The 15,688-nt window shown below is 45.9% G+C and overlaps 1 protein-coding gene across 1 annotated transcript; it reads left to right on the top strand.

Annotated features, from left to right (window-relative positions):
- Window positions 1-2,410: 2,410 nt before the first annotated feature.
- RPP25L (ribonuclease P/MRP subunit p25 like) lies at window positions 2,411-5,421 on the top strand. The gene is made up of 2 exons (XM_069101923.1): window positions 2,411-2,545; window positions 4,479-5,421. Exon 2 carries the CDS (start codon window positions 4,506-4,508, stop codon window positions 5,052-5,054), a length of 549 nt encoding a protein of 182 aa, XP_068958024.1. The 5' UTR covers window positions 2,411-2,545; window positions 4,479-4,505; the 3' UTR covers window positions 5,055-5,421.
- Window positions 5,422-15,688: the final 10,267 nt, after the last annotated feature.

The raw sequence follows: 15,688 nt of genomic DNA, 5'->3' as shown, positions 1-15,688 counted from the left end.
AGAATGAAGAACAATAACCAACCAGCCAGGTAAAAGAAGCCATTCTTTGCCTTATTTCTTACTTAGCCTAGTCAAAGACAGGAAGTGATTTCACTCATAGGTTGCTCTTGTACCAACTCACACAAAGTAATTAACAAGCATGTTTCCTCACTTACCGACTAGCACTGACGATGAATCTTTGTATATCTTTACAATTTGCTTTTGACCACCACCTTCCTCAGTCTGCCCTCTTTTCTATCAGCCCCTCTCCTTTTTCTTTCCCTCTTCCCTTACTGCTTCTTTCCATCCTCCTATCCCCCCTCCCCTTTTTTCTCCTTTCCCCTCCAACTGCCTATAGGGCAAGTTAGATCTCTACACCTGAGTATATTATTCCTTCCTTGAGCCAAATCTAATGAGAGTAAAGTTCAAACGATGCTCATCATCCTCCCTTCTTTCACTTTACTGTAATATGGCTTTGTGCCTCTCCGGGTGATATAATCTACCTTTTTCTGCCTTCTCCTTTTCTCTTCTCCCATTACAATCTTTTTTCAGCATTTAATTAGGTTTATTATCATCACATCAAAATCAACTTAAACCCACACGTGTATTTCCCTTCTATATGATGTAATAAAGGCATAGTTCTCAAGAGTTCTAAGTATCACCTTCCCATGTAGGGATGTAAACAGTTTGTCTTTATTGAATAACATTTTTCTCCCTTTCCTGTTTAATATCTTTACAATTTGAAGAATGTGAACTGAGTTCTTTTAATCTGGCTGAATCAGGGCACTGAGAGGAACACTTGATTTGAGAATCTTCTCCACTACTTCTATCTGTGTAACCTTGAGCAAATTAAATTCTCTGGGCCTCAGTTTCCTCATCTGTAAAGTGCAGCACTTGGACTAGATGGATCATTCAGATGTGAGTCTTTGAGCTGTGAATGTTCTAGAAAAGAAACAGCCCTCCCCAGGAACCTAGAGTTAGGCACTCCTCCTTTGTCCTCCCCAGGCTGGCCTTAACCCAGGTACAATAGCTAGTAGCCCACAAGGTTGGTTTGAAGACTACTGAAAGCTCCAGCCTCCATTCTCAAGGTGTTTCAGTTTGGGCAGAGCCTCCCAGGTTGGACATTGTTCCTAAGGCATCAGCACCTCGGAGGCAGCCAGGTACGGGACTGGTGGTGTCGGTGGTTGGGGACTGGGTATTGGGGAGCAGAGTAATGGGGGTGAGAGGGAGACAAGTACCCATCCAGTCACCGGGCTCACCCCCTCTCTGGGTTATCCTCAATCCTTCTGCCTCCCTATATTCAATCAGTCCCAGCTCTCTGCCCTATCTGTGAAACTGAGCTAAGTGACTTCTCTCCAAGCTTCAGTTCTCCCATCTATAAATTGGAATAATTGTGATGTAGATATAGGGGATTTAAGCCTGGGATCACTTGAATTGTTTTTTCTTAATATTTTGATAATTGGATTGGTTTCCTTTGTAATCCTCTGTATTTATTTTATACAATTAAAAAAAGAAACTGGGGAGGTTAGGTGGTGCAGTGCATACAGCACCGGCCCTGGAGTCAGGAGGACCTGAGTTCAAATTCGACCTCAGACACTTAACACTTACTAGCAAGTCACTTAACTCCAATTGCCCTGCCTTCCCCCTCAAAAAAAAAAAAAAAGAGGGGAGGCTAGGTGGCATAAGAGCGCCAGCCTGGAGTCGGGAGGACACCCACACAAAATAACTGGCCGTGTAACCTTGGGCAAGTCACTTAACCCCAATTGCTTAAAAAAGCAAAAACAAAAACAAAAAAACAAACAAACCCAACATGCCCATGCCCAAGGTGTCCAGACTGCCCAAAGCCTCCAAGCCTGGGCAAGTAACAACCTCCCCGAGCTCCCGGTAACTCTAAAGCACTTAAAGGGGCTGAACTGCATCTGTAGAGGGAGTTTCCTCCCCAGGGAGGTCCTCCTCCTCAATTCCATTCAATAAACACTTATTAAGCGCCTACTACGTACTGAGCACTGACAGTATTAAATAGTCCCATAAAAAAAAAAGCCTGTGTCTTCCTTGGGTGGCCTCTGAGGCAAGGCGCCGGGGATCAGGAAGAGGTTCGCTTTGGGGGGGCTGCCGGGGTGGAAGCGGGGGTGCGGCCCTCCTTGAGCTGATGGCTGGTGTTTTGTCGCCACCTGGCGGCCACGCGGAGGAATCTCCGCCGCTGACGCCGAAGGGGAGGACTCCGAGACAGGCTGGCCGACTGGGCAGAGGGGCACCGACTCCTTCCTCCTGGCCCCCGAGCTCCTCCCCCGGATTCACGCCACGCCCACCCTCGGGTCTCAGTTTCCCCCTCTCCACTCGGTAAGAAGTGAACTGGGAGATGAAGTTATCTCCTCCCTCATCTCCGTAGCCTTCCCCCTCCCCTCCCGCTGAGGGGGCGTGCCCTCCTTCGGATGGGCGTGGTCTCCGCGGCCCGCCCCTCCTCTCCCCTCGCGCGCCGCCGTGCCGCCCTGCGCGCGCCCCGCCCGTCGCTCAGCCATCTTGATTCCCCAGCGTGAGAGGTCCCTGGCGGCGGGAGGAGGCGGAGGTGAGGGCTGGTTTAGGGGCGGGGGTGTATGGGAGCCCACCGCCAGGGCGGACTCTTGGAGATTCCAGGCCGAGAAAGGCACCTGACCAGAAATGCTTAGAGATCCCATCCGGGAGCGGGGGAGGGGGAAAGAAGGGGGAAAATGGGCCCAGTGCCGGAGACGCTTAGAGATCCCGAGGGTCCCGGCCGGAGGGTGGGCTGGAGAGCCTGGCAGCACCCCTCATTCCGCGAGGGATAGTAGAGAAGCAGTGTTGTGGGGCAGGGGGAAGAAAGGAAGAGTGCGGATAATCCGCAGGCGGGCGTGGCGTGGGGACGGGGTGGGAGCCGGAGCCTCGGCGCGGGGCGTGCCCCTCCCCCTCCCTCCAGTTTTTCTGTCTCTAAGCACACGTGGAGGCATCCTCACCAGGTGGGGCAGGAGGGCCTGTCCCGGGCTTTCTTTGTGGAGGGTTCTCGAGGTGAGGTGGCGCTTGAGCCGGGCCTTGAACGATGGGAAGGACAGGCCGTGGGAGGCGGGAGGCGGGAGCGCACGCCCAGCCTCGGGGCAGCGCGCCCGCTTCCCCTCCCCGGGGTTCTGGTGAGGATGCTTCGGGCCAGCTCCCGAAGGCGCAGTGCCTTCCTCCATTCTCAGAGGGAGGACCTGAGGCCGCAGAGGGAGGTCAGGGACCAGGCTGGCCTCGGGCAGCGCAGCGGGACTTGGCATCGAGGCCGAGAGGGCGGGAATGACTGGGTTGGGAGGTTTGGATGAACTTTTAGATATTCTGATCAATGGAAGCCCTTACCTTTTTTTTTTTTAATAGACGGGAGTATATATAATTTTCAAGTAAATTGAAAAGGGAAGTCAAAATAAGTATTTAAGTATTTTAGGAGCTTTTAGGGAACCAAAGTCACTTTGTTCATTTAGAAACGATTGTTTTGGTAATGGTCTACATTTCTTTTTATTTTTTTTGCCACCTCTTGTTTTTATATCACCCACGTTCCCAGTATTCCCCCTCCCCTTCAAAGACAGCTATTATACCTTACAACAGAAAAGAAAAATAAATAAAAACAGTCCCATAAACCCAGCCCACAAGTTTAAAAAAAAAATGTGACGTTGTGTTCAGTGTTCCCTTTCCTCTGCAAAAAAGGAAAAGGTGCCTTCCCATAGCTCTTTCTCTGGGGCTAAGCTTGGTCAGTAGCTCATACTTGTTTATATGACTTTAGGTTTTCAAAAATCACTTTGCTCACTTCAACCCTGTGAGAGTGTTTGTGCAAGTATGTTATCCCTATTTTGCAGGTGAGGAAACTGAGGCTCTATTTGGTAAATTACAGATGTTTGCCAGGTTTTAAAAAAAATGAGAGGAGGCAAACTTAATTTTTTTTAAGTTCCTTTTTTAAAAGTGTTTTCCTTTGGTCTTGTTTTAATAATAGCATTTATATAGTGCTGTCAGATTTGCAGAGTGTTTTACATATATTATCCTATTTGATCCTTATAATAGCCCTATGAGGTAGGTGCTATTGTTATCTTTATTTTATAGATGAAACTAAAACCCAGAAAGGTTGAATGACTTGCCCAGTTTCACACAACTAGTAAGTGTCGGAACCGGGATTGAAGCCAGGACTTTGACTCCAAGTCCAGCATTCTATCACATCATGTTTCCTCTACAGAGAACTTTAAGCACCTCTTGCCTCTTAATTCTATAGGTATTGGTAAATTATTTGTTGCAAGTTCTTGAGAAGGCAGTGACATCCTTTGTTAGTCCTTTGTCTTAGGGTCAGTGGACTTTTCCTTTAGGAAGATCCTAGACTAAGGGGAGACATTACCCCTTTTTTAAGGGATTCCCAGTTCTTATAGGGGAGAGAGCCTTTAATCTGGGGGTACTCTGTACCTCCTTTCTGAAGCAGGGGTGCTTTCGACTTGACCTTGGGTACTATGCACTCACCTCTCCCTTTTTAGGCAACAGTGAAGGTCCCTGGACCAGCCATGGAGAATTACCAGAAGGCGAGCTCTATAGAGAAACCACTGGTCCCCCCAGTGCCAGGTCTGCCTCCAGATACCTTGGAAATGCGGGTACGGGATGGCAGCAAGATCCGTAATCTCCTGGGCTTTGCATTGGGGCGGCTGGAAAGTGAATCCACCCGGCGAATAGTGTTCACTGGTGCAGGCCGTGCCACAGGCAAAGCTGTGACCTGTGCAGAGATCCTGAAGCGCCGTCTGCCTGGCCTGCATCAGCTCACCAAACTGCACTTCCAGCAGACAGAGGATGCCTGGGTCCCTGTAGTGCCCGAGGCTGGTCTGGACCCACTTACTGTACGCCGACATGTGCCAGCTGTGTGGCTTCTGCTCAGCAAGGACCCCTTGGACCCTAATGAGGGTGGCTACCAGCCCCCAGGTGCTCCTCCTGGTCTGGGACAACCTTTACCCCGAACCCCTCCACATACCCCTCAGCCCAAGAGGCGGGGTCCCCGGGCCTCGGGGCATTGGCAGGGAGGTGGAGGTGGGGCCAGAGGAGAAACCCCCAGGAGGCCCTGACCCAGAGTGGAAAAAGGTTGGCTGCAGATTCTGAGGTGCTTTCCAGGAAGTGTAGGACAATATTGAAGTCCCCATTGCTGGGGGGGTGTTTTTTGGTCCAGTGACTCCAGTCTTTTTCACAGTGCTGTTACCTCTCAGGTGACAGATGGAAATGAACACATGACTCAGGAGTAATCATGTTGATGGCTGCTCTGAGGCTCCCTGTGTTTGGGAGCTTTTTCCCCCTTCCCCTCCCTCAAGAGTGTTACCACCGGTTTTATCAACTTCTTGCCAATTGGATTCCTTGGACTGAAAATATAAGGTGGCTTTTCCCAGGAAAGGAAGCAAAGAGTTGGGAATAAAAGTTCCACTTATACCATTTATGAAACCCTTCTCTGTGCCCAGTTCTATGTGTGTGTATCTGTAAATCACAGGGTGTTCTCCTATTCCTAGTCCCTTAAAATGATGAAAGTCACACAGGAAACTATGGAACCATGGGATAGAGTGTCAGAGACTATTTGAATTTTGAGAGAATAGTGTGGCCAGGGTTGGTTAGGACTGGCTTGAAGGAAGAAGTGAGGTTTGCATTGGACCTGGGAGACTGGGTAGGAGGACTTCAGTAAGCCCAGAGGTGGGGTGAAAAAAGCATATTAGGTGAGCCAAAGAGGCAGAGGTGAAAATCATGAGGACTAGTAACTGAGCTCAGGCTGTTCAGATTAGAGAAGGCTACAAACAGAACAAAGGGCACAATGGGGAATGAGGCTAGAAAGGTGAGTTTGGGGGCTATAGTGTGGATGATTTTGAATGTCAAAAGAGTTTGAACTATATCCTGTAAGCCATGGGGATTCATTGGCAACTAATGAGCTGATTTGAGAAGATGGAAGCTGGGACCCAGTCCTGTGAGCATTTTCTAGAGTGGGGTTCTGAGGTGGGGGCTTTTCTGAGAGTGGAACTGAGCTGTGTGCTACAGTGTGAAAAAAATATGATTGTCAGAAGACCTGATTTCAAATCCTACTTCTGATGGGACATGTCTGCCTGTATGACATTGGGCGATTTACTTAGCTTTCCTGGGCCTCAGTTCCTCATCTTTAAAATGTATAGGTTAGGGGCGGCTATCTGGCGCAGTGAATAGAGCACGGGCCCTGGAGTCAGGAAGACCTGAGTTCAAATCCGGCTTCAGACACTTGACACACTAGCCGTGTGACTTTGGGCAAGTCACTTAACCCCAATTGCCCTCAAAAAAAAACAACCCATATAGGTTGGACAGCATGGCCTCTGAGGCCCCTTCTAGCCCAAAATCTGGTTCTGTGTTTCATCATTGTCATTTCGGTGTCTGACCACGAGTCAGATATACAGAAAACGGCCTCCTTCCTCCCTATTACCATACCTCAATCCCAGGGCTGTAGCAGCCAAAGCCTGATTGTTGTTCTGGATTTGGCCACATGGTGGCAGCTTTGCCTAGGTGTGGTGTGGTTTCCACCTAATTACTCAATCAGCTATCAAGAACTTGCCTGCGGTTTGTCCAGACCCCTGTACTAAGGAAATCCTGTGGGATTGGGGGAAGAGATGAGAAGACAACCTTCTCGTCCTCTGACATCTTGGTCTAGGGAGGCAAGAGTTCTAAGAACAATGAGAAAATAAAGTCTAAATTGCTTGGTCCTGGGAGAAGGTGATGTGTGTTCCAGGATAAGAGTATACACTACTGACTCAGGTGCTTGGGGGTGGGGGTGTGGGCTACAGCACTCTCAGAAGGCTTCTTGAAGGACAGGTAACTTGATCTGGGCCTTGCAAGAAAGAAATCGTAAGACAATTCTTTTTCTACTGTGCAATACTCCTGCTCAGGCCTCCAGTGTATTCTCTTCCAGTTTCTTGTCCCTCCCTCTTCCCTTATTCTTTTCTCTGCCCCTACTCTGGACCACTTTGAGGAGTGGGGTGGACTAGGCCCCTGGCCAACCCTTCCCATTGCTTTCCGTGGTGCTGAAATCCACAGCCCACTCTAGGGATATTCTTTCCTCAAGCCTGAGTCTTTTCATTATTCTTCAGGCAGGAAGATGGAATATAAGGAGTTAGTCTGCTGATAGAGACACAGCCCATAGGAAAAAGGGAAAGGAGGCTAGGACCTGGGTCTGGGGGTGGTGGTGGTGAAGTGGATGTGCATTTCTGGGTATAGTGTCTATAGAGTTGAGCTGCCTACCTGTATCTAACCATTTACATTCATAAGAATGTGTGACTGGTCCCAGGAAATTATGCAGATGTAAACACATGCAAATTAAGTGCTGCCTTCTCTGTTGCTATGGCTACAGGAGCAGCAAGCAGTTCCTACTATTCCCATCCCTGGGGGAAGCTACCTTAGGAGAAGGGGCTAGAAACTCCAAGAGTCCTGTTCACCAGTAAGACAGTTGAGGGTGGTAGTATTAAAAACAGACCCACCTGGTCATCTGGCCAGCAGACCACAGGATGACAGTTGTGACTGAGGAGTTGGGTGTGAGGAGCATAGGGGATGTGTTCTTGGATCTGGCTCTGACTGATGGGAAGGACGGAAGTCTCCCATCTGTCATTGCCTGCTGGGAAGCCCGACCTCCTCCACAGCTGCCCACATGTTCCAGAATTTCCAAGCCCTCCCTTACAATACTACTTAACTCTTGGTCCTCATGTTGTGGAATTCTCTTGGTGAGCACCGTCACCAGGGTGCCCCACTCCAAATCCTTGCCATGTGATTCTGTGTCAGTGTTTCTAGGCTTCCTTTGGAGGAGGCTATTTTGCTAGTATAAGGAGAGGAAACGATTGGGACTTTTCTCTCTCTTCTTACAGGTTTTAGCCTGTTCTAGACCTTTAGGATATGCCTTCATGGAAGGGTGTGGATAAGGGAGAGTACTCAGTAGGATCCTCTGTGGGGGCAGGATTTGGGTGTGGATTGGAATTTCCAGGAATCTGCAGAAAATAGGAATATGAGCTACAAATGACCCAAGTTTTAGTGAGAGGTGCCCCTTCTTAACACTCCTGAATGAAGTCCCCTACCCAGTTAGTCCCGGGTGTAATTCAAATCACACATCCAAGGCTTATGTATTCCTACCACCATTCCTGTCATAATAATATCTAACATTTATATAGTGCCTTAAGATTTGCAAATAGTTTTACAAATATCTTAGTTTGTATTTACAAGCCTGGGAGAAAGGTGCTATTTTACCCTCATTTTGTGGATGAGGAAACTGAAGCAGAGGTTAAGGACTTACCAAGCTTCACCCAGCTAGTAAGTGTCTGGAACAGGATTTGAACTCAGGTCTTCCTGACTCCAGGCCCAGCCACCATCTACTGCCTCAGAGCTACCTCATGAACCCTCACAATAGCTCTTCTGAATTCTTTCTAAGCTACTCCAATAATTTTGGAATAATTTAAAAGGGTTTTTTTGAGTCAAATTTAATTTCCTCCTCCCTACCCCACATGAAGATCTTTCCCTCTTGTTTTTGAAGTCTCCCAGGAAGGGAAAAGCCACAAGGCTACCTTACTCTCTTCATTGATAAGGAAGTGTTTTCTTCTACCTAGCTTTAGTTGCTCCTGTTGTAAATTGTATCTGTGTAGATGCCTTGTAGAGAAAAAGTCAAAAGAACAGTCTAGTCTTCAAGGTGTCCATGTGTCCCCTCCTCCCCAGTCTTCATGTGTTATCTCAGTATCAGGTGAAAGGTTTGTGTGAGAGAGGAGTTGTTTAGTGAAAGGGGAACAACTATTCTCTTTCCTCAATATGGGAGTCAGAAAAGCCGGTCCTAATCCCGAATTCTCCACTTAAATGGCCAATCCCAGGACAAGAGATTGGGCTATTGGGAACCGAACTCTGGAAGGATCATGGGTGGAGGGAGAGGACAGTAAGGGGGTGGTGGCACTTCATGGATCATCCCATAAACTGGCCTCCAGATTGTCTAGCCCCTCCCCTCCAGACTTTGGGAAGCCTAGGCTGTGGGGGGTCTGGCCCAGACCCAGGGAGTGGGGGTGTTTGTAGCCAGTTAGGGCAGGTCTTCCTCCCACCTTCCCCCTACTCCTCCAACTCCCTCAGGAGAAAAAGCTTGTTCCTAGGAACCAAGATATTCCCATAGTAGATAGATGCTATATGCCCTTTCACTGCTGGGAGGTCCCTCCAGATGTCTAGCCTTTCAGTAATGACCTTTTCTAAGAGAATTCTGCTTGAAGTAGGTCATGTGACTCCAGGGTCCCTGGGCTCTTGGGGCACATATATTTTCTGGCTGTTCCTTACTGAGGCTCCTCAGTGAAGTGATGGTAAAGGGGATGATACTTGGCTTCCTTGCCCTCTCCTTACTGAGGTTCCTTCTCAGTGAACTGATGGTGAAGGGGATGATGCTTGGCTTCCTTGCCCTCTCCTTACTGAGGCTCCTTCTCAGTGAAGTGATGGTAAAGGGGATGACACTTGGCTTCCTCGCCCTCTCCTTTCTGTCTTCTCCCGTTCATTGTCCCCACCCCTGTGATCCTCCAGTACCTCTCTTTCCCCTTTTCCAACTTTGCCCTCATCAGAAAGACTGGACAGCCCATGGCCCATGACAGGGATGGTCCTTTTATCAGGTGGGTTTGGGGGCAATGGAGAAGAGAAAGGGGGGATAAAGGGGAAAAGGACACAGCCCTAATGCTTAGGCCTCCATCCACTAAGTCAACTTCAGGGGTTCCAACTCTTTACTAAACCAGGGAATCTTGCATTCAGCCCTAAGGCCTTTCATTCTTTCCCAAACTTATCTGGTCACAGAACTGAAGATGCTTTATAAATATTAGGGCATTTGATTCTCATAATAGAGATAGGTGCTGTTTTACAGTCTGAGGAAGGCAGAGGTTAAGTGACTTGTCTAGGATCTCATAACTAGCTAAGTGTCTGAGACTGGACTTGAACTCAGGTCTTCCTGACCCTAGGCCAGTACTTTATCCATTGTGCTATCTAGCTGCCTCTAATAATGTACATGGTGCACAGTAGAATGCCTTGAATACTAATAGGTGTCTAACAAATATTTGGTAGGCTGTCGTCTATTTCTTTCACCTACTTCCCTCTTTACTATCTACCTCCACAGACTCTGGACCGTAGGAATAATATTTTATAGGGCATATAAGGAAAAGAAGATATAAATTCAAATACAAATTCAATGACCAAGTTAAGGTCATTAGAAATATGTATAAAGGAAATCTACCCAGTCCCAGACTAGGTGATATCTACCTTCCTAAATGGAGTCTCCATCCTCTTTCTGTTTCTGTTACCCACTTTCACTCTCTCTCACCTCTAGGAATCCAGTCCTTATACCTTTGTTAGACTTATCTTCTTGCATATGTGGCATCCTATTGATAGTCTAATGGGTATAAAGCATGTTGCAAACCTTCAAATGCTACGTAAGTGCCAGTCACATTTTTTTGGAGAGAATGTCTAAGACCTGTTATTTCATAGGTCATTCCCAGTATGGAAATGCCCTATGAGGTAACATTTCTATAAAGAATTTTAGGAAGTTGCCTAGGGAACTGAGAGATTAAGTGATTTGCTCATGGCAACATAGCCTTTGTGTATTAAAGGCAGTACCTGAAAGTAAATCTTCCTTTCTCCAAGACCAGCCCTCTAGCAGTGATGACAGGCCATTTCTCATTAGGTATAGCCTCTATGGGAAATGATGGTCAGGGATACAAGGATGCAACATTTGGGTGGAACCAGGAGTCAGCGACATACAAGAAGATACAAAAAGAGGTAATTTTGTTAAGGATAGAATGGGGGACCCAAGGAGCACAAGGGCTGGGGAGAGAGGACTAAGGTAGATAGAGATGAGAGATCAGAAGAGGTAATAGTTCAATTCAAATGAGTCATCTTTTTGTTACTAAGATGGCTCTCAAATTTGAAGCAGCTAGGGAGTACCAGCTCACAGAATCTCAGAAGCCAGCTAGTCTGCAGCTCAGACCTGGACCTGGATCCCTTCTACCACATCCTCAAAAGTGGTCATTCAGCCTTCATTTGAAGACCCCATCACCTCCATAGGTAGTTCATTCCACTTTTGGACAGCTCTGATTATTGACAAGTTGTCCTTGAGTAAATCTAAATCTGCCTCTGTTTACCTTGCATTTAATACTTCCAGATCTGCCCCCAGGGTCAAACAAAGCATGTTTTATCCCACTTCTAAGAAAGGGGACTTCATTTATTTGAAGTCAGTTATATCCCTCGTCAGTCTTCTCCATTCTAATCATTAACAGTTCCCTTCAACCAATATTCCTATGGTTGCTCTCAGTCCTTTGTCATCCCGGTTGCCCTCCCCTAAACACTGCCTCGCTCATCAATGCCCTTTCTAAAATGTAATTCCCAGAATTTATCCCAATATTCCAAGTGTGGTGTGACCAAGGCAGAGCACAGAAGGATTATGATCTTTTTAGTCCTGGACAGTACACTTCTCAGTGCAAGGCTAAAATGGAATTAACTTTCTTGGCTGCTGTATCAGCGTTGACTCGGAGTGAGCTTAATGCACTTTTGTCCACTAAACCCCCCAGAGCTTTTCAGACCACATTTTTTCTTGCTATACCTTCCACTCTTGTGAAGTCAATTTTTCTAATCCCAAGTGTAAGACTTTGCATTTGTCCTGATTAAATTTCATCTTATTAGATCCAGCCCAACATTCTAGCCTGTCAAGATATTTTTGGATTCTGACTCAGTACCCTGAAATGTAGTGCATCTGGGTTTGGTGACTGGAGCTTATCAAGTGCAGCTAGGTTCTTGCTTACTATCTCCCTACTTGTCTTGGATTTTCTTATGGAAAACAATTTAGGGCACAAACCAGTAAAAAAAAAAAAAAAGGCTTAATGTTGTCCATGGTTGCAAGCCATGGCATGGGGAAGCATTGTGCTGACCTTCCAGGGAGGAATACAACTCTGAATACAACTTATTTCTCACATAGATTTTTCATTTATTTCTTATATGCCTGCTGTATACTTCTAGTACACAACAAGCATATAATTATACTGGGCTCTCAAATGGTGTGCCACTGGTCTTGGGAGCAGTTTGTTTTCTAGAAGAGGGGACAGAGATTTCTTAATCTGTTGGTCTATAGTTGGCTTCAGGGTCCAAGACAGGGTGGACTGTGTTTGTCTTTTGGCTAGCCTTGCGCAATTACTGGAGGAGAAAATGAAAAAAGGTTGGTTTTTTTTTATTACTGCCTGTTTAAATTGAAATGGAAGTTTATTCTAAATTGGCCTTCAATTACATCAAGAAAGGGAAAATATAGGTATCCCCTTTCCTCTCTCAATTTCAATTATGAATTGTATGTTAGCCATTTTTGTCCCTCCTTTCCAGTCCAAAGACTGTTATTAGCAGAGAAAATAAACAAAATAAGAATTGAACAGTTCTGTTTTCTCTCCATCACTGTTATCATCCCAGGTCCTTCAAGAGCAGTCCTGTCTGTTCATTGATGCTCTTCTTTTTCCCCATATAATTTTTTTAAAGTTTTCTTTTTCTTCTTACTTTCTCCCTCCCCCCTTTCCTTTCCTCCTTTCTCGTTACTTCTCCCCTTTCCCCTACTTTCTCTCTTTCCCTTCCCTTGTCTTCCTTCCCTTCTTTTTACCTCTTTTCCTTTCCCTTGTCTTCTTATCCCACCTAGGCTAGAAATGCAACAGCCACTTATGGACTTAATCCCAATTCTGATCATTACAGAAGCTTTAACCTGCTCCTTTTTGGTGATCTTAGCCAGCTGGCCCCTCTATAGGCAACCTGCTTGTGGTCTGCTCCTGGGGGCTTATTATATTAGTGCAGATACCCTTGTAGACATGAACTTCAGATCATAATGATCAAGGTATGGTACTGTGTTTCCTGAACCACCACCACGACACCAGGTGAAAGTGATTTCTTCCTCTTCTCACTCTTCGCAGCCCTTTCCCTAAGTCTGTTACAACGCTCCCCTATGTATCATAATTATTTGCACATTTATCCTTATCCCGTTAAATTGCATTCTTCTTGAAAAGAGGGTTTATATCATATCTGTCTTTGCATCCATAGTACCTTTTCAACCAAACAAGAGACGGGCAATTAGAAAAGATAAAAAATAGATTACTTTGATTACTTGAAACTGAAAAGCTTCTGCACAGACAAAATTAATGCATTTAGAATAAGGAGGGAAGTAATTGAATGGGAGGAAATCTTTCTCTCAGATTGATAAGGGTTTTGTATCTTAGATACATAAACAATAAGTGTATGTATGTACGGTTAATAGCCATTCTCCAGTAGATAAATGGTTAAAGGATGTGAACAAACAGTTCTCAAAAGAAGAACTGCAAAGAATTCATAGCCACATGAAAAAAGGCTCCAGTTCCGGAATGATCCAGGTAAAAGAAATGCAATTCAAAACTCTGAGGTTTCACCTCATACCCTGCAAATGGGCAGAAATGACAAAAAATGGCAACCATCAATGTTGAAGGGGTTATGGAAAGATATGTGTGCTAATTCATTGTTGGTGGAGCTGTAAAGTGGTACAACCATTTTGGAAAGCAATTTGGAATTATGAAATAAAATGACTAAAATGTACATACTTTTTGAATCAGAGATTCTGTTGCTGTGCTTAATCCTGTGGAAATTGTTGGTAAGAAGAAAGCTCTTGCGTAGTCTAAAATATTTATGGCAGCATCCACAGTGCCTTGCATATTATAGGTATTTAAAAGCTGCTGAATGGCATGGAAAGGTAATCCAGAACTTCTGGAACCCTTCTTCATTCCTACCCCAAGAATTCTCTGGAACCTGTTTTTGTGGATAAAAAGGCAGGAAAAAATGGAAGTAGGGAGGGAGTAGTGTGGATAGGTTGTGGAGGCAGAGCACAGTATCTGGGATAATGGATGTACACCTGGAAGGGACTGAAGAGATCTTGTTCGACCTGATTTTATAAACTTATTAATTCAAACAGCATTTATTGTGCCAGGCACCGTGCTAGATACTGAAGTTGCAAAGACAAAAAACAGGTTCTGTCCTCAAGGAGCTTACATTCTATTGGTGGGTAGGGAACAATATCTACCTGAGTAATACTGAACATTTGCACAAAACAAATAAAAAGTAATTTTGGAGAGGGCAGAAATTTCTGGGGGCTAAGGATAGTATTTGAACAGAGCTTTGGAGAAGTTTAGAGTTCTAAAAGGCAGAGGTGAGGAAGGGCTGCATTCCAGGCCTGCAGGACAACTTATGCAAAGGCAGAGTCAGGAGATGAAATGTCCCATAATGGGGACAAACAAGTAGAGCAGTTTGGTTGGACCATAGTTTGTGAGGCAGGGTAAAGTGCAATAAAGCCTGAAAAGGTAGACTGGAGGTAGATGTGAAGGATTGTACATGGCAAACAGAAAGTGTTTTATATTTTATTCTCTAGGCAATGAGAAGCCACTGGATCTGGGAGGCAGAGTTGATACCATCTGATCTTCTTAAATTGACCATGATTGATTCTGAGGCTCAATGAAGGAGGGGCTGAAAGGTCCCCTGGCCATGGCATTTTTGAAAGGGGAGGGGGTTACAAGCTAAGAATCTCCCAGGGAAGAAATGGTGGAGCTAGCTCTCTTTTCCTTTGTTCTCTTCTTTTTCAGACTCCTGCCCACTTATTCACTGGGCCCTAAGGTTTCTACCCTGACCTTCATCTTTGGGCCCTGTACCATTGTGTGTAGGTTGGCGTACCTGGTCCAGTGTTCCTCAGATCCCAGGGGCAGGAGAAGCAGGAGTCTTTAACAGATACTGAATATGCATGGCACTGAGGACTCATACTCAAACTTGGACTCAGAATCAGGGTTAGACTCATAACAGATGCAGGTTTAGAGTCAAGCTTCCACAGAACTCCCCTCTGGGCTACTTCCCTCAAGGATGACTACCCCTCCCAGGTTCAAGGGGTAACTTGTTGGTCTAGGATCCTTCTACTACAGCCAGGAGCCCCCATTAGTGTACTTCCCATTAATAAGACAGCAAGTAGATACAATTTTCAAATAGCAAAAGCATTTGCTAATAATGGCATCTTAAAAACAATAGCCACAAAACATCTCTCACCCTCAAACCTGGGGCTCTATCTAACAAATACACACACAGCATCCATGGTGAGAAGAGTGTGCACAAACTTACAGGACCATAATAGTAAGGTATATATGTAGGGAACATGTGGCCAAGGCAGTTCACTGCAGAGCTTCAGTGTTAATGCCCTTTTTCTCCTTATAGAGTTCTCACACTGCTGTTAGAGTAGTCTGTCTTCTGGGTGAGTTGCTCAGCTGGGCCCCCAGGGTCTACTTTGCTTTGCAGCTTGACTCAGGGCTGGTTCCCCCTTGAATCTATGATCAGCTTTCTTCTCTGCTGCCAGTGCTTCTCTATGTTTGTAATTAAGACCATCTCTTACCTTAACTTTGCCTTGAACGCTCTTAGACTTAGAGATGAGATGTCTTTAAACTGAATAGCTCTGCTGATGAACACTGTAGCCAGTGGGGGTAGGAAGAACAAAATCCCTTCTCCCTGCTGCCCTCTACTATAGTAGGCACATGGGTCTAACTCTACAGAGATGGTTCTGGCCTAGAATCTGGCCAACTTCCCAACTGTGTCCAACGAATCCAGGACTGATGAACTTAGCTATTCAAAGAACTCTGGGCATGTGGTGAGTTTTCAGCCAGCCAATCCCAAACTCTCCTAATTTCAG

Source organism: Petaurus breviceps, unplaced genomic scaffold, assembly GCF_028583685.1.
Source record: "Petaurus breviceps papuanus isolate PSGF00001 unplaced genomic scaffold, PetGlider_PUasm1.0 520, whole genome shotgun sequence".
NCBI classification, from domain to species: Eukaryota; Metazoa; Chordata; class Mammalia; order Diprotodontia; family Petauridae; genus Petaurus; species Petaurus breviceps.
Note: the sequence above shows the minus strand (reverse complement) of the source record. Positions and strands in the feature narration are given on the sequence as shown.